Consider the following 19,839-nt stretch of genomic DNA (forward strand, 5'->3'; position numbering starts at 1 on the left):
CCCTGTTCAGCTTTACTTTTCGGATGTTGTTGAAGTTGATGAAGTTGCAACAAAGTTTAATTTGTGTAATAATCAAGTCAAGGGGGTACCCTTTGATCTTGAATAAATAAATGAAGATGGATAGAGTTTGATGAGACTGGTATGAGTTATTTATCAAGTCATAGATTGATTACTAAGTGATATCACTTACCTTCCAAGTTATTATTAATAATGATCAATGATTATGATTATTATTATTATTACTTAATTAAGATATGATGGAAGAATGAATGAAAGATTGAAATGACCTTTGACCGATAGATGAATGAATGAATGAATGAATGAATGAATGAATGAATGACCAATGACACCACAAAGTAATAATAATAATAAAAATATTATGCAAACAAGAGAAGAGGAGGAGTTGTATTACTGTGCTGTAGACAATGTGGGGTTTAGTATCCACTTACTATCACGTCAATATTACAAACATACCTATCCTATCCTATCCACTCTATCCTGGCCCTAAACCACAATCTCCATTATCACCTCCTCTTCCTCATCAGCTGATGAGCGGAAGGAATGATCATTATGATCATGTAGTGAAGATAGTGGTTCGCAGTAGTACTAGTGTGTGTGTGTGTATGAGTGGGTGTACGACTGGACGATCAAGTTCCCGACTCCCCCACACTCACAACGAGCCTATTCCAAGGTGCGGGGCAACCAGAGAGCGATCCAAAGATCATTAGACGCGCATTGGATATCTATTATATATTGGTTGATTATACAACTGCATATGAGATGTTAACGAAGCATAATATGCCTGCTTGGTCACCCTCCTGCATTCTTCTATTTTACTAATGATGTTGATGATGTTGATGATGGTGATGATCAATATTGTCAATGCCAATGACTTAATGCAAGAGTAATGCAAACCCTGTGTTGTTGCTTTTGCTGTAGTTTGATGTTGCTGATGACACTTTCAGACCAGGCTTTCAATCAATCAATCAATCGACCAACCAATCAATCAATCTATTAATCGTCCTCCTCCTTTGGTTCAAAGATCTCAGGTATCAATTTACCTAGTGTCTCTGACATTACAGTTCTCTCTCTGTTGTTTGTTGTTGTAGTTGATCAGTCAGTCAGTCAGTATACCATTCATCCATGCATTGTAGTCCTTTCCATATTCACATATCATATCCCAACATACCTTGGGGCGTCAGATGTAAAGATTCTTGGGAAGTAGAATTGCAATGTCTTGATTGCAGGTGATATCTCGTGCTCCTCAGGCTCTGGTAAGTTCTTGGCATCTTCGCAACACTTCTCCAGTCTTTCAAAGGCTGCCATACACTTTGTTGGATTCTTTCTGTTATCTTGTATACTGTATATATTGATCAATTTGACCTTGTTGTATAAGTACTCCAGTCCATGCTTGTGAAACTGCTCATCCAATCATCCGATCAATCAATCAATCAATCAATCAGTCAATGTCATTGATATGTACCATGTGAAGAAATGATTGGCATTAATCTCGCAGTTGCCAAGGTTCTTTGATGTGAAGAGGAAGTCTTCGGCAGATTCCTGTGTTTGACTGCTTTCTTCCGCCTTTGACATGTCAATCTTATTATTATTATTATATATATATAAATATAGATATTGTGTTATTAGTGAATAGATTGATTGCATCATGAATTCAATCAAACCTTCAAATAATTAAAAAATCAAAGGTTGGTGTTTTTGGTTGTTTCAAATGAAGTCGAACTTGTGAACTTCTAAAGTCTCACTTTATGTCAATCACTTCCAAGAAGGGATTAGTTGGTTGCAAACACACCAACAACAAGCAAGCAATACCAATGAACATTGTCATTACTATTACTTGTTGTTGAGATAACATAGAATAATAATAATAACAAAACAACAAGAGGATGAAGTAGGAATAATAATATAATAATATTTAATCGTATTAAATACAGAGAATGAGAGAGAGAAATAGATGCCTTTGGCCTGTACACGTACACGCACACTTTGATTGATATGTGCTGTTGGGTAAGCCTCGCCCGAGAATGGATGTGACTTAACACTCACCTGGAAGGTGGTTCTCGATGATGCCATAGTTTGACTGTCCAGCAGTGCGGATCTGCTCACGCACGTGGCTGTAGTTCACCTTTGATGGCGATGGTGCGGCAATTGGTTGTTGTTCCTGTTGTTTCGACTTCTTCTTGAGTTCGGCATTCTCCTTCTCCAACTCGTCCTACAAATTGATCAAGCAAAAAAAGAGTTAGTACTGGAGTACGTCAATGCATCAATACTCCTCATCGTTCAAAAACCTACAATCTTAATTGACTGTTGATGAATCTTTCTTGCTCTCATAACATTCTGCTTGATAGCGAATGGCTCTGGTCTCTCAGCATCGTTCAAACGTTCCTCCAACTCTGCAATCTTCTCGTCCTTCAACTTGTTCTCTTCTCTAAGCTTGAACAACTGTCTAAGTCTGTTGTTGTGCACAATGGCATTCACTTGATTCATTCAATTATTGAACATATGTTAGAATACCTTTCAAATCAAACCTGAATGCATCGCTTCATCAATGGTTGGATATCATACTCTTTTGGTTCTGATGATCATTGGCAGCAGCCTTTAGCATTTCATTCTCGCGATTGGTTTGCTCTAGTTGCTCTCTAAGTTTTCTGAGCTCATTCTCTAGACTGTCAATTCTGGCATTGGATATAATGGTCTGTTGCTGTTGAACGATTTGCTGCTGTTGCTGCTGTTGCTGCTGTGGTTTAACTGAAACCTTTGACTTTTGTTGTATATTGGCCAATGGTTGTCTGGCCTTTGGGTCCTGTGGCATACTTCCCATGAAGGCAGCATTTGGCACATTTTCTTTATTGATATTCATTCTTTTCCTTCTTCCTCTTACCTAACTGATATATATATTATGTATTATGTATTAAGTATTATAATATAATGAACACGAAACAAACACAAGACAAGACAAACAAACACAAGACAAGACACACAAACACAAGACAAGACAATACAAACAAATAATCACTTAAACATACACACTAAATAATAATAATAATGTTTGCAAACAATCACTCACTCACACACTTCACTTGACTGGTTGTGAGCATCTTGAGAATCGCAGCCAGCCCAGACCCCCCTCAACACATCACCAACACCCATCTGTTCATCACATAAATTTGGTTTTTAAATTCAAAAATTTATTATAACGGTGAACCAAAGTCAAAATTATTCAACGGATTATTCATTCTACTGTTTTGGCGCCGAGATCTGTTTTTCAATTCGGTCGAGTCTCTGCGATTGTAAGTCCAACTTTGTATGAATCGATGCCATGCTCTCCATAATCTGAAGAAGTAAAGCATTGTCATTGACATCACCACCAACACCAACATCACTGGCACCAACTTGTTTGTTTTTCACTGATGCACCTGTATTGGTCATGTCCTGGGAAAGGTCAAACACTAATATGTCGACATCGGAATACAATGACTTGGGATTGGGAGATATGCCGATGAGTGGTTGCGATGATGTTGGCTTGCGACAATGCAAAACGAACAGTCTTCCATGTCCATCAAAGTGGGTACCCTTGATACGTATGTTGTTGTTGTCTTCAGAGTGGTCGCCAATGAATGGTATTGTTGAGTGACATTGGACATGTTTTGAWTTGTTGATTAACTTTGTACAGGGTGATGGATGGCTGAGCACATTGATTGGAACCAATGGCAAGCATACCAGTTTGTTTGTCGTATGCCATCAAGTCTACCACTTTGTATCTTGGTGTTGAACAACTATTGATTGGTGTTGGTGATGTTGATGGATGTTGGAAAAGATGTATCCTGGATGGTGCATTATCATTGTTATTGTTGTCTTGGACCATGTTTGAGAATGATGATGTTGATAATGACGATGACGACATTGGGTCCACCATGAACAATGAGCTGATTACATTCTGTTTGTTAGATCTCGTTACCAATGTCGGTTGCTCATCAATGATGTTAAAGTTTGGTTTGATAATGTCGTCCAATGATGAGATATCACCACTTCCAATTGTGTTGCTATTGTTGCCACCTGAGCTCTTGATTGCTGGCATTGATGCCATCACCTCCTTCACATAGAGATACTGTTCGGTGGCGACAATAAACAGACCATCGGCAACACCGCACCATCTTACTGCAGAGTATGTCATACTATCACCTTCAACATAGTATTCATTGCATTTGTATTCCTGTTCCATTGCCATATCGCGCCATTCAATCACCTTGATCTCGTTGCTGCTAACTCTGTACATGTGTAATCATTGTTTAGTCATACTACTTCCACTTCTTAACGATGTTAATACATCTACTAGTACATACATGGCAAGAAGTAAGCCTGTAGGGTGCCAGTTGAGATCCTTGACTTTGGACTTCATTGAGATTGATACATCGTTACCGACCTTGACTGTGTCGAAGTGCGACTCCTAAGTGATGTATGTGTCGGTGTCATGTTCATTAAGTGTTGAGATGCAAGAGTAACATACAGCTTTGATATTATACATTGGATTCCATTGTATCCTTGAAGACATTGATGCCTTCTCTGACGGCTCTTTGAGAATCACATCGCCACGATGCATCGATATCACATCCATCTGTTGATGAGACAGTCTCAACTGAGGTGACGAACTGATTGATTGTATGATTGAATGATGTTAGTATACTCCATCACTCAATCATTATATCATTCATTGAGATTGATCGATATATACTATGAACCAATGTTTAGTGATGGCAGTGCAACATGTTGTTGAGACGTTTTGAATGTGTTGAGCATGTGTCTGACAACATTATCTTTGGTGACCTTGTATAGTAGTAGTTGTTTGGCATCATCGTCATGCCAAGGTATTGCAGTGGAGCCATCTGTAAGATCAACAAGATGATCCAGATGATTACAATATTGATTGAACAAGTTGATCTTTTCACCAAGATGGATGATACATTGAGTCTTAGGTTTATTATTATTCATTTTATGTATTTGATTGAACTAATAATACAATGGTGATTTATAATTGGTGATAGTTTATTACAAAATATTAATTTCCAACTGGTGGAAGGATTAATATAAATTTAGAATGGAATATTTATTTTTTGATATACTAATTTCAGATTTCAGAAAGAACGAGTTAAAAACCCCAATAAATAGGGACAAAAGCGGAGGAAAGGATCTTCCCAAAACATCGCCTTTTTAGCTCAGTTGGTAGTAGCGTAAGACTGAAGATCTTAAGGTCGCTGGTTCGATCCCGGCAAAAGGCAGAAGCTTTTATTTTTGAAAAGCAAAAAAATGACGATTTTAATTATGGTGTAAGACCTCCCAGGTCCAGAAAACCAAAACGAGTGATATGAATGTTGTCCTTGACTCTCCTAAACAAAGACAGTAGTTTCCTAATCGGTAGTATTATTTTTTGGGTTTACATACTTACATTGATTGATTAAATAGGAAGTATACCAAGATTTATTAATAGTTGTGGATGTTAGATTAGGTGGTTGGAAATGGTTGATCCAATGTTTTGGGTATGGCCCATTAAAGGTCAAAATGATGAGCTGGGTGTCCTCTGATTTATCTTTAGTCCTGCGATGACTTTTTAATATCTGATTGGGTTAAAGACAGTTCAGTCAATCAAATATATCTTAGTTGATATTGATGATGATGATGTGACCAATAAGCCTTCATCTTGGGCCACTCATGGCCCTACAGATATATGCTTTAGGGTGCACCAGATCACAAATCAAGAGGTAGAGTCGGTCCTCCTCTTCATCATCATCGCACCCCTTTGGATACTCATACTCATTGGGTTAGTTGGTTGACAAGTTCATCATCGACCTCATGGCCACTCACAATGATGATCATCATCATTCATTATTCAGTGATTGATTGATCATATACATTGATAGAGATAGAGATAGAGAGCTATGGCAGTCACACCTTCATCGCTCACAGGTGACAGTTCGTTGGACAAGTTGGTACTGTCCTTTTACATCATTAGAATGATGTTGTTAGTTGCAATCATAGTCATATGTCTACCTCAGTTCATCTTTGACATTAGATACTTTCATCAAAGGAAACAGAGACCAAATGCAAGATGTTGTGTACTATTCTGTCTAGCTGGATTTGCTTTAAGTAAGTTGATTGGAACATCTCCACTCAATCAATCACTGACTCACTTTCAATCAAACAACAGCAAGACTATTATACTGTTCATTCATTTTGGATTCACATCAATATGATACCAATGACATGAGAGCATTCTACTCATCAATGTGGGCAACAGTAAGTTAGTTCGGAAGGTAGATGAGTTATGGATTGTGGAGTGACTGACTTAATGATGTTTGATGATAGTTCTTCCAATTCTGTATATTTATCTTTATAGGTTGTTTCTGGATGACCTTACTTTATACATTCTTCATCTCCGATAAGATCAAATTTGAGAACCAATCAAGATGTTGGAAGTAAGTAATACACCTTGTGATGGTCCACCATGTAATGGAACCATCCCATCACCATCAATCAATCAATCAAGTACTGACTCTTGGATCCATTCCCCTCACACACTAACTCAAACATTCATTCAGATACTCTTGGTTCCTTGTAGTATTATGCTTTGTTTATAACATACTGTACATTATTCTTCAACATACTATAAGTGCCAAGAATCTGGATACTTATTACAATGTGGCATTCGTTGTAATCATTGGATTTGGTGGCACAACAATCTTTATAAATGGTCTTACACTGCTGATTCAGATGCGACGTCATGAGAACCAGGTGATTACACAGAATACAAATGTGGCCATTGCCAACATTGTCAATGATATCAAGTTGCTATCATTTGTTATTGCCTTCTCAATGACAATGTTAATAGTACGCTCGGTAATATTCTATGTACTCAAAGTGCCACAAGATAGCAACTACCGACACTTGTACTCATTCATCACATTCCTGGCGGAGATGTTGTCTTCACTCACTGTGATGTATGCCGTTGCCGATAAATGTATCAACTATCTCATGTTCAAACCAGTGGTGATCACTAGACGTTTGGCAAATGATAATTATCGCAAGAGTATACCTTTGGCTCAGATGCAGGCATTGAACAAGAACAAACCATTACCGCCAGCCGATCCCAAGGACAGCACAGAGAAGGATAGCTTCCAATTCAATGACAGCAAACAAATATCAAACGAATTGAATAGTATAGAGACTGATGATGGTCACAATGAATCAGTTGTGGAAGTTGTGCCCAACACTGCAGTCTCACCAGACGTTCATACTCTGGAAGTAGTTGCCTCAACATCACCATATACTCTGCCATTCGCCAGCGAATTATCTCTGGATTCAATGGATAATCCAGAACAAACCTGGCTTGGATCATACAAACAATAAAGTTGGGAGGCCAACTACTTCGACTCACATAGTCTAGACCATTGATGACTCGTCATCATTCATTGAGTGTTACAGGGGTTAGTGTGTGTGTCTGGGTGTGAGTGTGGTAGTATGTGTGTATGATTGATTAATCAATCACATACTTATATCTTGATCATGTGATCAAACAATCAATCATCTTAATAATATACTTATAATACTTATATATAAATTACAATGTTCAGATATAAAATACTCTGGAATAATAATTTACTCATATTAATAATAATTATAACAACTCTATGTTTAGTAGATCGATCAAAATCAGATACAGACTTTTATAAATATGGAGGCGATAGGAATGCTCATGAAACATCATATAATGAGACATTGTCATATAAGTTGAACCCATATCTACCTCCACCTGAACCTCAGAATATAGATATATGCGAAGCATTGGTAGAGGATCAATGTCTACTCAATGAAGGTTGTGCACTGTTTCAAATGGCATCATGTTGTAATGGTCCCAAACTAGTATGTGTCAACTACTCTGACTACTACTTTGAAGTGGCTCCTGGATCATGTCTACTTAACAAACAAACCAACGAAGTATTCAACCTATTCTTCAACTATATTCCTCCACTATCTGATGATTATTATGAACTATTCATTCCATCAAATGGTATGTCTCCACTCACTCTTTCATTCATTCATTCATTCATTTATGATCACTAACTCAATTACTCAAACAATCAATCATTGGAACTATCCCAATCACTTGCATACTGAAACTTCGACTCCAACTCGATCATCACCACCGAAATGTCCCTGCACGATCACTCACTGGAACTATCCCATTCATTCAATCTCGCAACAATACTATCAATGATCACAACTCTCTGATCATACCTCTGATCACTCACTGGAACTATCCCAATCACTCACTCAATCACTCAATCACACAATATCAACTTTTAGCATCATGTAAGGAACTGGATTGTTTCTCTCAGGGTATGATATGTGCATTGGTACATGGCACTTGTAAGATTGAAGATTGGTCTTGTTGTGCACCAACGTATCAATGTATAAATAGGACTATACCTCAGAATATAACATTGGCACCCAACTATCATGAGTATGAACAACCATTGGCTGGAAGTAAATGTGAACTACCATGTGGACTTGGCTTTGTATGCAAGGTTGATGAAGGTAAATCACGATGCATGCCAAAGAACTGCACCTTCTTGGTCTGTGATGAGTACAGTACATGTGCCAACCTACCCGACATTGGAATATCAACATGTTTCCTCAAAAAGAGTAAGTTCATTGATGTGATTGGAATGATTCCAAACTTACTAACAATTAACAATGATTGATTAGATGTTCAAGGAGTCTTGGAATCTTGTTTAAAGGAAACTTGCCCTCCTGGCTTCATTTGTATGAGGGGCGAGTTCACAGATTATGATTGTGTTCCATCACAAGAAGGTTCATTCGGTAAGTACTTCACTGGAACTATCCAAATCAACTCAAACAATGATCAATCACTCACTCACTCAACCTCAATCCACAACAACTAGACCAAAACCTTTACAACTGCGATCAGTGTCCACCCAACTTTGATTGTAACAAGTTTGAATGGGGCATTGTGTGCTCAGAGTCAGTGTCGGTGGAGTCCATCGTACCTTGTTACCGCAGTCAATGCACGTACACTCAGTTCTGCAATCATACATCACGTAGATGTGAGTTTGAAGCATGTGAACAACAGATAACATGTGGACCGAATATGACTTGTTTACAAGTGGATGTTATACTACCTCGTATCTGTGTTACAAGTGAATCCATTGTACAACAGGACTTCTGGCAACAAGACATTCTCAATGGCATCTACAACACTGCATCGTACTCACTTCCAGAGTTGACCATTGTACAAACAACTGATCCTGGTCCTCATCATTACGCATCATCCAATCAGGTTGATGACTCAGGTGGACATCATGGAGCAGGTCAAGGAAATACTGTAGGTGTCGTTGGAACACCATCATAATATATACTTGATTGATTATTTGAATAAACTGGAAAGAATGACATCATTTGAGCTACTTTCACAAAAATAGGCGCACTTTGACAAAGAGTGAATGAACGAAAGAGATGTTCATTGTTGAATAACATGCATGTTATTCAGATCATATACTATACAGATAGATAGAGAATAATAACAATATCTATTATAATAGTATGAATACAGTACAATTGACACCAACATCTCAAGGTGGTGGACAGTATCTACATCATCAACAACAACCTATTGGTGTTACTGGCAGTGCATCACAGCAGCAGACAATACCTCGTGGAATGAATATGGTCAACAACAACAAACCAATAAGTAGTATAGGTAGTGGATCAGTAGTGTCATCATTGTCAAACAAACCAATGACACCAATCACTGTTCAACAACAACAACAACAACAGCAACAACAACAACAACAACAGACTACACAATCACAAACCAAGTCTGTACTAAAGTCATCATCATTCCCATTTATCTCGAGATCATGGGAGTTGGACACATTCGAGTCATACCTCAAGTTTAGGTCGCACTTTGTCAAAGTCAAGTCGCGACCCTACCTCCTCAAGGCCCTCAGTCTGCTCATCCTATCAATCAGTCTATTCAGCTATCTCATCGAGAATGGAGATGTCATGTATACAAAGTGTATGATCAAACTTGATTGATTGATTGAACGATCGATTGAGTGATTGACTAAGACTCTCTATATAGCACCCATCATATACTTCACAATGTTAATAGTCGCGTCGGTCTGCCTTGGACTGAGCACATCGATGCTCTATCAACACTTCCAGACGGTGCCAGAGATTGTAATGACTGAGGAGCAAAGAGGATTGTATAAATGGCCAGAGTACTTCCCTTCAAGTCCTCCTCCATCTCGCGATCATGATCGTGCATCAGCACCTATTCCTATTACAATGTCATCACTCAGTGCTGTATCACCTTATAGACAGCCACAGCCACAGTCACAATCAGTGACCACGCCACTGTCAGCGATGAAGCAACAGTCGCCCATCACCTCGCCCTACTCACACAGATACTCTCCACCCAAGTCTGTGATGGAGCGTGAGAGCGAAGAGATCGAGAGCAACTTCAAGGGACGTCTATTCACCTCACTCAGTGATCTCTCCGTCAGCGAGTCACTCTCACTCTCACAATTGGACAAGGAGAGGATGGAACAGGATAAGAACAAGAGTATGGTCAATGATTGATTGAATGGATTGATGAACCATGTATAATGGCTAACAATGATTGTCCATCTGATTAATCACATTTACAGAAATCTTTGAGATTGAACCAATAGTCACTCAGTACTACCAACCAATTCAGAACTACCGCGTCCTCCAGAAGTCCAAGATCGTGGAGAATGCTGCCAAGTTGTCATACGAGGACGTTGTGTCCACCAAGTATTTCCTTTGGAAGAAGGTAGGTGTGCCAATTTGGGCCCATGGTACCATCATATACTTACTTACTTACGCTCTATCAATCAACCAATCAATCATATTTAGATGTGTGAGGATGATCACCTGATGATGACAGAGGCAGTGCCAAACTGCCAGAGATGGTTTGCAGAGAATATCATCAAGCCTCTCGAGAAGAGTGCCGAGGAATACCTTGGTGTCAAGGATGAGCAGCTACTAGTCGATGATCAATCAAGGCTATCCAAGTTTAATGCATTTGTAAGACCTAGGTCCATCTTGAAAAGAGGACCTCAATTAGATCACTGACTCGATCAACTCAATCAATTAGGGAATGAGCAAGTTGGACATCATCAAAAATGTACTTAGACATACTGTACATCATTTGAAGAGATTGAATGATGTACATCACAAGAATGAGAACGATTATATCTGTAGAAGGATAAAGGAGTGGTCAAAGGATGGCTACATATTCCCTCAGTTTGGCGACAAATCATCGGATCTGAATGATCTCCAGCAGCCAACGGACGAGCAGTTGATATTCGCATTGTTCCTCACCTACATGGACGAGCGACTAAACAAGGACATCACAGCACCCATCCCCGACCTGCCATTCTCCTCCAAGTACATCAAAGAGGACAGCACCAAACAAGTGTTTAAGCACATCCCATTGATCAACATAACATATAAGCGACCATTGCATTGCGATCTCTTGGTGCCAACCAACGACACTCATCGTCTGTTGGACATCTCACCAGTAAGTTGAATCTAGTCGAGTCGAACCGATGCCTGGACAACTAGCAAGTCATCTTACTGACCTCCATCTCTCATCCACACTCATCAGGGACTGCATAACATATTCTTCACCATTGTATTGTTCTTCCATTGTATCAACAAGTACTGCGATGGATACATTGATAACATGGATATTACAAAGCTCAACGTTAGGATATTCCTGGACACTGTCACTGTTGGCGATCAGGATGATGACGGCGACATTGACTTCAACTAAATGAATGAATGAATGAAAGATCCATCAAGCGTATAATGATTGATTGAATGAATGAATGAGTGTTATATTATCGATTGTTAAACAGGGCGATTACATCTGTCTCTGAAGGATCGACAAGTTGCAGAGCAGTCTTTCCATCGTTTTCCAGTAGTGTACAGTCGATACCTTGGTGTTGTAGCAACAGTGTGACAATATCTCCAAAGGCACAGAGTGATGCGTAGTGCAGTGCAGTCATTCCAATGTTGTCTTGACAATTGACATCGACGCCAGACACAGATAGCAGTAGCTTAGTGATTTCCACATGACCTCTATCGCAACTCCACATCAATGCTGTCTTTCCATTCTCTTCACGTTCGTTTATCGCTAGTCCTTGTTGTCCAAGTATCTCCTTAACCTTTTCTTCATCGTCGCATGATACCCAGTATATCAAGTCATGTTTCCTTTTGGATGCCGAGATATCAGATGTCAGTGTGTTGATCCTCCCTAGTCACGTGCTATTGTACTTACGGGTCACTTGATGTTGCATTATCAATGTCCTCCTGACCAATCATTGAGAATCTGCTCATAACTGGACCCATGCCCTTTGAAGGCTTTGCATCTTCTTCTGAATCATCCTCAAATACACTATCTTGTGGTTTTGTTGATGTTGTTGATGTTGTTGTAGTCGAAGATTCAGATGTTGAAGTAGTCGATGTGTTCTCTTGTTGCTGTCGCTGCTGCTGTTTACTCTCTCTCCACTTTGGTGCCAATGTATCCAACCTAGCTATATAGTTCTTCATCGACTGCTCCTTGCTCAGATCACCAAGAGATGACCAACTACCCCTGAAATTCCATTAATTGATTGATGAATGAATGAGCGAGGAGTGAGTAATCGCTCTCTCTCTGGTTAAAGCTACATCGACCAACATGACATTTACCACTTGGCCTTTCCAACAAAGTCAAAGAATGATGGTTGCTTAGTATTGCATTGACCAATCGTTGCCTGCTTGAAGTGACTATAGAAGTATAATTGATGTTCATCAGATATCTTTGGTATCTTATTAGCACTCAGATACGCCACTGCATCATTAAACAGTTCATTCAATTGTTCTGCCATTACTATTATATATTATTACTATTTACACAGATACAGATAACTTAATTAATGCAAGAATAAATGAAAGAATGAATGAACCTTCAAGGTTGTTGGGGTTTTGGAAACGCCACGCCAAAAGGGGCGACGTGGACCTTGCTCGATCGATCAATCAATCTGATCACTCACGTTTAAATACAATACTGACATCCATTGTGTAGATGTATGTTTGATCATTCTCGGTATTCCTTAGTGTTCGTTTGTGTTGACCTTGGAACACTAGGAGGTCACTGGGTTTGCCATCCAAGCTACTTCCACCATCACCACGTTGTTGATGTCCAAGCTTGCCATGGAACTCGGATGATACTTCCAATTCCAACGTCTCGCTCTGTTTCCATAGAACATATCCAAATAGATGTAGTTGTCCGTCGTCATAGTTGTTGCCTTGGCCACTGCTGATCACACCAGAGTGGGTGACAGGCGGCAGGCCTTCAAACTCGAGGTACCATAACACGCATTGATTGAGTACCAGGGTGTTGCTTTGTTTAGCTTGTACGATGCGGTCGCGGCCTTGCATGGCAGCACCGCCATTCGACTCGATAAACTGCTTGGTGGACTGCTCGGCGATGGCCGGTTCGATATTCTTGCATTCCAGACGCGCGTCCTTGAACAAGTACACCTCCAATTGATATCGCTGTTTGGTGTCCATGAGCGCGGCACGACGCGAAGCGTGAGCGCTGGGCAGGTTGACAAGTGTGCTGCTTAACAGTATGTAGATTGAGTGATAGTCAAAGGTCTCGGGCTGCATGATTGATTCTTGATGCATCACTGACATTGCTTCCAAGTAGTTGAGCGAGATCATGTCGCCAAGTATACGCATCTCCTCCCACATTGACAGGTGTGCCGCCAGCTGGAAGGACAGGGCCATGCGTATGAATGATGTATGAGGGTCGAGTCGATTGGTCTCGACCAAGTCCACAGTGTCCAGCACCAGAGGTGCGACGCGCTCCAACATCAAAGGGTACTCGATACCTATTGACAATCGCGTGTTGATGAACTTGTCGTTGATGACTGGATCACTCAGCTCGTCAACATCTAACAATCGCCAAGCCAACAACATCTCATCGTTGGAAGGGTTGTTCATGCGGTCACTGTTGGGCAATGATTCGTTGTAGAAGCGTGGCAAGTTCCATGCCATCAAGAACTTGGTGGCATAGAAGCGTTGTTCCACTGTGTCATTGTCATTATATCTGACTTTGCCATCATCTGGCAGTTGTTTAGCGAATGATAATATCGATTGATGAAGATCAATCAATGTCTGTGAATCTACCTTCTCATGCTTATCAATGTCGTTCAAATATGTGATTGCCTTCTTGATCAGTCCAATGTCCAATGATTCACTCGTTGTCGTCGTCTTTGTTGTTGCTGTACCATTGTTGTTGTTGCTGTTGTTTGAGTTTGTACAATATAATCTTATTGATGATGATGAATGTGTTGTTGAGTATAATGATGATAAGAAATGTGATGGTTGAAGATGAGTTCGAAGAAACAACTTGTTTGTTGAGATGGTTGCAGCTTGTAGACAATATCTACTTATTGTGTAGTTGTAGCTTGTGCGCCACAGTGCACCCTGCTTCAGAAGCAATGGTGTAATCAATGATGACATGTATGTGAATGAATGGATGAATGGATGAATGGATGAGTGATAAAGATGAAGATCAAAGTGAAGAGAGATATTAATAAAGATTACGACTGGGTGTTGCAATTGGACCACTGATCAAGAAGTGGTGTCCATGTGCCACCCCCCACACACTAGATCCCGTGTTCGATCAAACAAAGTTTTAGATCTAGATTATGTCGGTTGTCGGATTCAGCAGGGTTAGGTGCCCAATCCGATGATAAGGCCCGAACCCATGGTTCAATCCAGTCAATGCCCAACCTGGAGCTGGACCACAGATTGACACCGTTTGCGGCTACACCCACACCCTACAAGACGATCCAATTCTTCTTCCCAACTCAGTGGGCCGCGCCATGATCCACGACTTTTATGGCAACAAGGTTGCCAACGGCCTCTCCACAATTGACTCAATCTATGCACTCGGCGACACGTCCTGTGAGGAGGCCACCGACGGAGCATCCTACTGGATACCAGGTCTAAGGATCAATGGCAAGATGTTCAAGGCCAGTTTCATCAAGATCTATTACTTTGGACACTTGACCTTCCCCGTCTCACCTATCCCCAAGGGTCTCCAATTGATCGCTGGAAATCCCAAGGCCACTGTGGCCGATGGCAACATCTGGTGGAATTGCCCAGACCAGGGTCTCATGTTCAAACCACCTACCACATGTTCCAGCAAGAACGAGACGGTGTTAGCTTTGGCCATGACCCTTCTCTTTCCCAACTGTTGGGACGGAGTCAACATCCGCCCCACATTCACGTACAAGAACGCCATCTATGATGGAGGTAAACCATGCCTGGCAGACTACCCCGTCCGCATACCCCAGCTGAGAATGCATCTCCTCTACGCCATCACTGACAAGGAGAAAGATCTCTCTGGAGCCCAGTTCTCTCTCAACCCTGTCAAAGAGACTGATGGCTCGTGGACCTGGCCATGGACCGGTCTCGTCGGTCTGCACGCCGACTTCTTCAACGGTTGGGAGGAAGACACAATGAAGTTCATCGTGGTCAACTGTCTAAATAGGAACACCACATGCAGCTTTAATCTTCCGAGACACTACCCCAACGTCACTCAGTCGTTCGCCCTGGTTGGCTCAAAAAAGGCCAACCCGCCCTTTCTCCTTGTCGACTCCACTAGTGTCCCATTCTACAAGATTGACATCCCAGACCGCGCCAGGACTTCCAGCTGGTCGAAAGCCAACCTCGACTTCTACTCATACAACAATCAACAGGGGGTGGGCAACAAATGGCTCAACCTCTTCCAGGTGACCGCCGACGTATACAACAGCGCCAACYCCGTGTGTCCAACAGACTCCAAGCAGAGGATTGGTACRGTGACCCTTGACTCCAACCCTGCCAACCATGCCATCGACATTGCAAAGCAGATTCGACAGTTTTTTGTCGACAATCCCAAAGGCTCAGTGTCCATATACTTTTGCTTCCGTTCCAACGATGCTGACCAGACCTACTCGATTGCTTCCACCTCGAATCAGGAACATATGCCACTTGTTTGGTTTTTGGATCCAACGAAAAAGCAGAGCCAAGACAATGTGGTCATGTCCTCGCCCTATGTCCAGCCACCCAACCCTTCAGAGAGCTCTTCTGGAACTCCAGCACCAAGTACCACTGCTGCATCGACCACTGGCGCCACCACAAGAAAGGTCAGTACAATTTCTGGAACTCCTAGCTCGACTACAACCAACTCTCCCACCTCGACAACCACCAGCACTCCCGGCTCGACAACTACCAACACTCCAGACGGACCAAGCTCTGGAAGCCACATATCATCATCATTCCTTCTAACTGTCATAACATTATTGTTGTCATCTCAGTTCATCTAAATAATAAACTCCACCTTGTTTAATATATCTATTTGTGAATGAATAAATCATTCATATTGATTAATTGATTGATTGAATTTATGAGGACCAACCAACTAAATGAAGGCAACACACTTTTCCTTGGATTGATAGAACTATATCGATAGGACTTGGTTCCTCTTTGGATAGGATGGAATGAATGGGTTCATGTTGCCTCTTGGCAAAGTGCCCTTATAAGTGTTTTTTGAAACCGGCTACAGGGAAAGACAAGGGGATGTGACATGTTGCCGGTGACTCCTTGTCTGTCACAATAAACACACAAATTCTCTTTGACAAGAGACAGACAGGTAAGTGATTTGTTAATTATCCGTTATTATAATGGGCCAGTTCATTTGAAATTGATCAATCAAACAATCAATCATGATCATTCACGTTTAAATACAATACTGACATCCATTGTGTAGATGTATGTTTGATCATTCTCGGTATTCCTTAGTGTTCGTTTGTGTTGACCTTGGAACACGAGGAGATCACTGGGTTTGCCATCCATGCTACTCCCACCATCACCACGTTGTTGATGTCCAAGCTTGCCATGGAACTCGGATGATACCTCCAATTCCAACGTCTCGCTCTGTTTCCATAGTACATATCCAAATAGATGTAGTCGTCCGTCGTCATAGTTGTTGCCTTGGCCACTGCTGATCACACCAGAGTGGGCGACAGGCGGCAGGCCTTCAAACTCGAGGTACCATAACACGCATTGATTGAGCACCAGGGTGTTGCTTTGTTTAGCTTGTACGATGCGGTCGCGGCCTTGCATGGCAGCCCCTCCATTCGACTCGATGAACTGCTTGGTGGACTGCTCGGCGATGGCCGGTTCGATATTTTTGCATTCCAGACGCGCGTCCTTGAACAAGTACACCTCCAATTGATATCGCTGTTTGGTGTCCATGAGCGCGGCACGACGCGAAGCGTGAGCGCTGGGCAGGTTGACAAGTGTGCTTCTCAGCAGTATGTAGATTGAGTGATAGTCAAATGTCTCGGGCTGCATGATTGATTCTTGATGCATCACTGACATTGCCTCCAAGTAGTTGAGCGAGATCATGTCACCAAGTATGCGTATCTCCTCCCACATTGACAAATGTTCAGCCAGCTGGAAGGACAGGGCCATGCGTATGAATGATGTATGAGGGTCGAGTCGATTGGTCTCCACCAGATCTACAGTGTCCAGAACCAAAGGCGCGACACGCTCCAACATCAAAGGGTACTCGATACCTATTGACAATCGCGTGTTGATGAACTTATCGTTGATGGCTGGATCACTCAACTCATCAACATCCAACAATCGCCATGCCAACAACATTTCATCGTTGGAAGGGTTGTTCATGCGGTCGCTGTTGGGCAATGATTCGTTGTAGAAGCGTGGCAAGCTCCATGCCATCAAGAACTTGGTCGCATAGAAGCGTTTATCGATTGATGAAGATCAATCAATGTCTGTGAATCTACCTTCTCATGCTTATCAATGTCGTTCAAATATGTTATTGCCTTCTTGATCAGTCCAATGTTCAATAATGATTCATTTATCGTAGTCTTTGTCTTTGTTGTTGTTGCTTGTGCGCCACAGTGCACTCTGCTTCAGAGGTGTAATCAACGCTGACATATATAAGTGATAAAGATGAAGATCAATAATATGATGTGAAGGAGATATTAATAAAGATTAACAGTTGTGTTGTCTGGTGTTGCTGCAATTCGATCAAGAAGTGGACGTGACCACTGGTCAATTTCAGATTCATTCACCAACCACAGCAGGGTGGATCCCGTGTTCCATCGATCTAGTTTAAATTCGGTCGGTCTGTCGTATTCAGTAAAGAAGAGAGATAGAGAGAGCTCATGTGCCCAATCCTATGATAAGGCCCGAACCCATGGTTCAAACAGTGGATATTAACCCGCGTTTTGTTTGTCCCCTTCGCATTAAGTACACATTGCAACAACCCACATCTATTCATTATATGCGGTCCCATGGTTGTCTGACCGGACCCACCACAAAGATCATTGAGCTCTCCTAACGTTTTAAAGTATCTACATCTACATATATACTCACAGTTAACAAAACATCACCCCTGATCAATCATTTATAACCATCCAACTTGTAATAATAATTATACAGATCCAAACTACAGAGTCATTGACAGTCCTGACAATGACATCCAACACCAGCTACTACTATGTCTGGTTGTTATGTATTTTTATCATACTCCCACTGATCAATCAAAATCATGTCAATGCCCAACCTGGAGCAGGACCACAGATAGATACCGTTTGCGGCTACACCCACACCCTACAAGACGATCCAATCCTTCTCCCCAACTCAGTGGGCCGCGCCATGATCCACGACTTTTATGGCAACAAGCTAGCCAACGGCCTCTCCACAATTGACTCTATCTACTCACTCAGTAACACGTCCTGTGAGGAGGCCACCGACGGAGCGTCTTACTGGATTCCAGGCCTAAGGATCAATGGCAAGATGTTCAAAGCCAGCTTCATTAAGATCTACTACTTTGGCCACTTGACCTACCCCGTCACACCAATCCCCAAGGGTCTGCAATTGATTGCTGGCAACCCCAAGGCAACAGTGGCCGATGGCCACATCTGGTGGAACTGCCCAGACCAGGGACTCATGTACAAACCTCCCTCCACATGCTCCAGCCAGAACGAGACGGTGTTCAATTTGGCCATGACCCTTCTCTTTCCCAACTGTTGGGACGGAGTCAACATCCGCCCCACCTTTACGTACAAGAACGCGATTTATGATGGAGGCCAACCATGCCCGGCCGACTACCCAGTCCGCATCCCCCAGCTGAGAATGCATCTCCACTACGCCATCACTAACGCCGAGAAGGATCTCACTGGCGCCCAGTTCTCGCTCAACCCTGTTCAAGAGACAGACGGCACATGGACTTGGCCCTGGAACGGTCTGGTTGGCCTGCACGCCGACTTCTTCAACGGTTGGGAGGAAGACACAATGAAATTCATTGTGGACTACTGTCTAAACAGGAACACCACCTGCAGTTTCAATCTTCCAAGACACTACCCCAACGTCACTCAGTCGTTCGCCCTGGTTGGCTCACAAAAGGCCAACCCTACCATGCTCCTAGTAGACCCCACTAGTGTCCCATTCTACAAGATCGACATCCCAGACCGCGCCAGGACTTCCAGCTGGTCGAAAGCCAACCTCGACTTCTACTCGTACAACAATCAACCTGGGGTGGGCAACAAATGGCTCAACGTCTTCCAGGTGACCCCCGAGGTATACAACAGCGCCAACCCCGTGTGTCCAACAGACTCCAAGCAGAGGATTGGTACAGTGACCCTTGAT

The 19,839-nt window shown here is 42.0% G+C and overlaps 10 protein-coding genes across 10 annotated transcripts; 4 read left to right on the top strand and 6 right to left on the bottom strand.

The window, feature by feature from the left end:
- Positions 1 to 1,014: 1,014 nt before the first annotated feature.
- On the bottom strand, positions 1,015 to 1,326 carry SAMD00019534_064550 (hypothetical protein; the record flags this gene model as incomplete). Its single annotated transcript, XM_012898275.1, has 2 exons — positions 1,015 to 1,090; positions 1,190 to 1,326. 2 exons carry the CDS (start codon positions 1,324 to 1,326, stop codon positions 1,015 to 1,017), a joined length of 213 nt encoding a protein of 70 aa, XP_012753729.1.
- Positions 1,327 to 2,053: 727 nt separating this feature from the next.
- On the bottom strand, positions 2,054 to 2,830 carry SAMD00019534_064560 (hypothetical protein; the record flags this gene model as incomplete). The annotated part of the gene is made up of 3 exons (XM_012898276.1): positions 2,054 to 2,230; positions 2,311 to 2,495; positions 2,584 to 2,830. The coding sequence occupies 3 exons, from the start codon at positions 2,828 to 2,830 to the stop codon at positions 2,054 to 2,056; spliced, it is 609 nt and encodes a 202-aa protein (XP_012753730.1).
- Positions 2,831 to 3,255: 425 nt separating this feature from the next.
- SAMD00019534_064570 (hypothetical protein) lies at positions 3,256 to 5,007 on the bottom strand (the record flags this gene model as incomplete). The annotated part of the gene is made up of 5 exons (XM_012898277.1): positions 3,256 to 3,614; positions 3,739 to 4,286; positions 4,362 to 4,465; positions 4,526 to 4,667; positions 4,751 to 5,007. The coding sequence occupies 5 exons, from the start codon at positions 5,005 to 5,007 to the stop codon at positions 3,256 to 3,258; spliced, it is 1,410 nt and encodes a 469-aa protein (XP_012753731.1).
- A 944-nt stretch (positions 5,008 to 5,951) lies between these two features.
- On the top strand, positions 5,952 to 7,419 carry SAMD00019534_064580 (hypothetical protein; the record flags this gene model as incomplete). The annotated part of the gene is made up of 4 exons (XM_012898278.1): positions 5,952 to 6,159; positions 6,221 to 6,309; positions 6,379 to 6,488; positions 6,684 to 7,419. 4 exons carry the CDS (start codon positions 5,952 to 5,954, stop codon positions 7,417 to 7,419), a joined length of 1,143 nt encoding a protein of 380 aa, XP_012753732.1.
- Positions 7,420 to 7,635: 216 nt separating this feature from the next.
- SAMD00019534_064590 (hypothetical protein) lies at positions 7,636 to 9,439 on the top strand (the record flags this gene model as incomplete). The annotated part of the gene is made up of 4 exons (XM_012898279.1): positions 7,636 to 8,080; positions 8,377 to 8,715; positions 8,779 to 8,892; positions 8,976 to 9,439. Coding segments are annotated over 4 exons (1,362 nt in total), but the record flags the coding sequence as incomplete, so codon positions are not given.
- Positions 9,440 to 9,633: 194 nt separating this feature from the next.
- On the top strand, positions 9,634 to 11,893 carry SAMD00019534_064600 (hypothetical protein; the record flags this gene model as incomplete). Its single annotated transcript, XM_012898280.1, has 6 exons — positions 9,634 to 10,108; positions 10,205 to 10,657; positions 10,743 to 10,888; positions 10,972 to 11,142; positions 11,213 to 11,638; positions 11,726 to 11,893. 6 exons carry the CDS (start codon positions 9,634 to 9,636, stop codon positions 11,891 to 11,893), a joined length of 1,839 nt encoding a protein of 612 aa, XP_012753734.1.
- A 67-nt stretch (positions 11,894 to 11,960) lies between these two features.
- Positions 11,961 to 12,989, bottom strand: SAMD00019534_064610 (hypothetical protein; the record flags this gene model as incomplete). The annotated part of the gene is made up of 4 exons (XM_012898281.1): positions 11,961 to 12,333; positions 12,401 to 12,715; positions 12,811 to 12,888; positions 12,949 to 12,989. The coding sequence occupies 4 exons, from the start codon at positions 12,987 to 12,989 to the stop codon at positions 11,961 to 11,963; spliced, it is 807 nt and encodes a 268-aa protein (XP_012753735.1).
- Positions 12,990 to 13,146: 157 nt separating this feature from the next.
- On the bottom strand, positions 13,147 to 14,631 carry SAMD00019534_064620 (hypothetical protein; the record flags this gene model as incomplete). The annotated part of the gene is made up of 1 exon (XM_012898282.1): positions 13,147 to 14,631. One exon carries the CDS (start codon positions 14,629 to 14,631, stop codon positions 13,147 to 13,149), a length of 1,485 nt encoding a protein of 494 aa, XP_012753736.1.
- Positions 14,632 to 14,996: 365 nt separating this feature from the next.
- SAMD00019534_064630 (hypothetical protein) lies at positions 14,997 to 16,484 on the top strand (the record flags this gene model as incomplete). The annotated part of the gene is made up of 2 exons (XM_012898283.1): positions 14,997 to 15,920; positions 16,026 to 16,484. The coding sequence occupies 2 exons, from the start codon at positions 14,997 to 14,999 to the stop codon at positions 16,482 to 16,484; spliced, it is 1,383 nt and encodes a 460-aa protein (XP_012753737.1).
- Positions 16,485 to 16,887: 403 nt separating this feature from the next.
- SAMD00019534_064640 (hypothetical protein) lies at positions 16,888 to 17,904 on the bottom strand (the record flags this gene model as incomplete). The annotated part of the gene is made up of 1 exon (XM_012898284.1): positions 16,888 to 17,904. The coding sequence occupies one exon, from the start codon at positions 17,902 to 17,904 to the stop codon at positions 16,888 to 16,890; it is 1,017 nt and encodes a 338-aa protein (XP_012753738.1).
- Positions 17,905 to 19,839: the final 1,935 nt, after the last annotated feature.

The sequence above is a fragment of the Acytostelium subglobosum genome (assembly GCF_000787575.1).
Source record: "Acytostelium subglobosum LB1 DNA, scaffold: scaffold12, whole genome shotgun sequence".
Taxonomy (NCBI): Eukaryota; Evosea; class Eumycetozoa; order Acytosteliales; family Acytosteliaceae; genus Acytostelium; species Acytostelium subglobosum.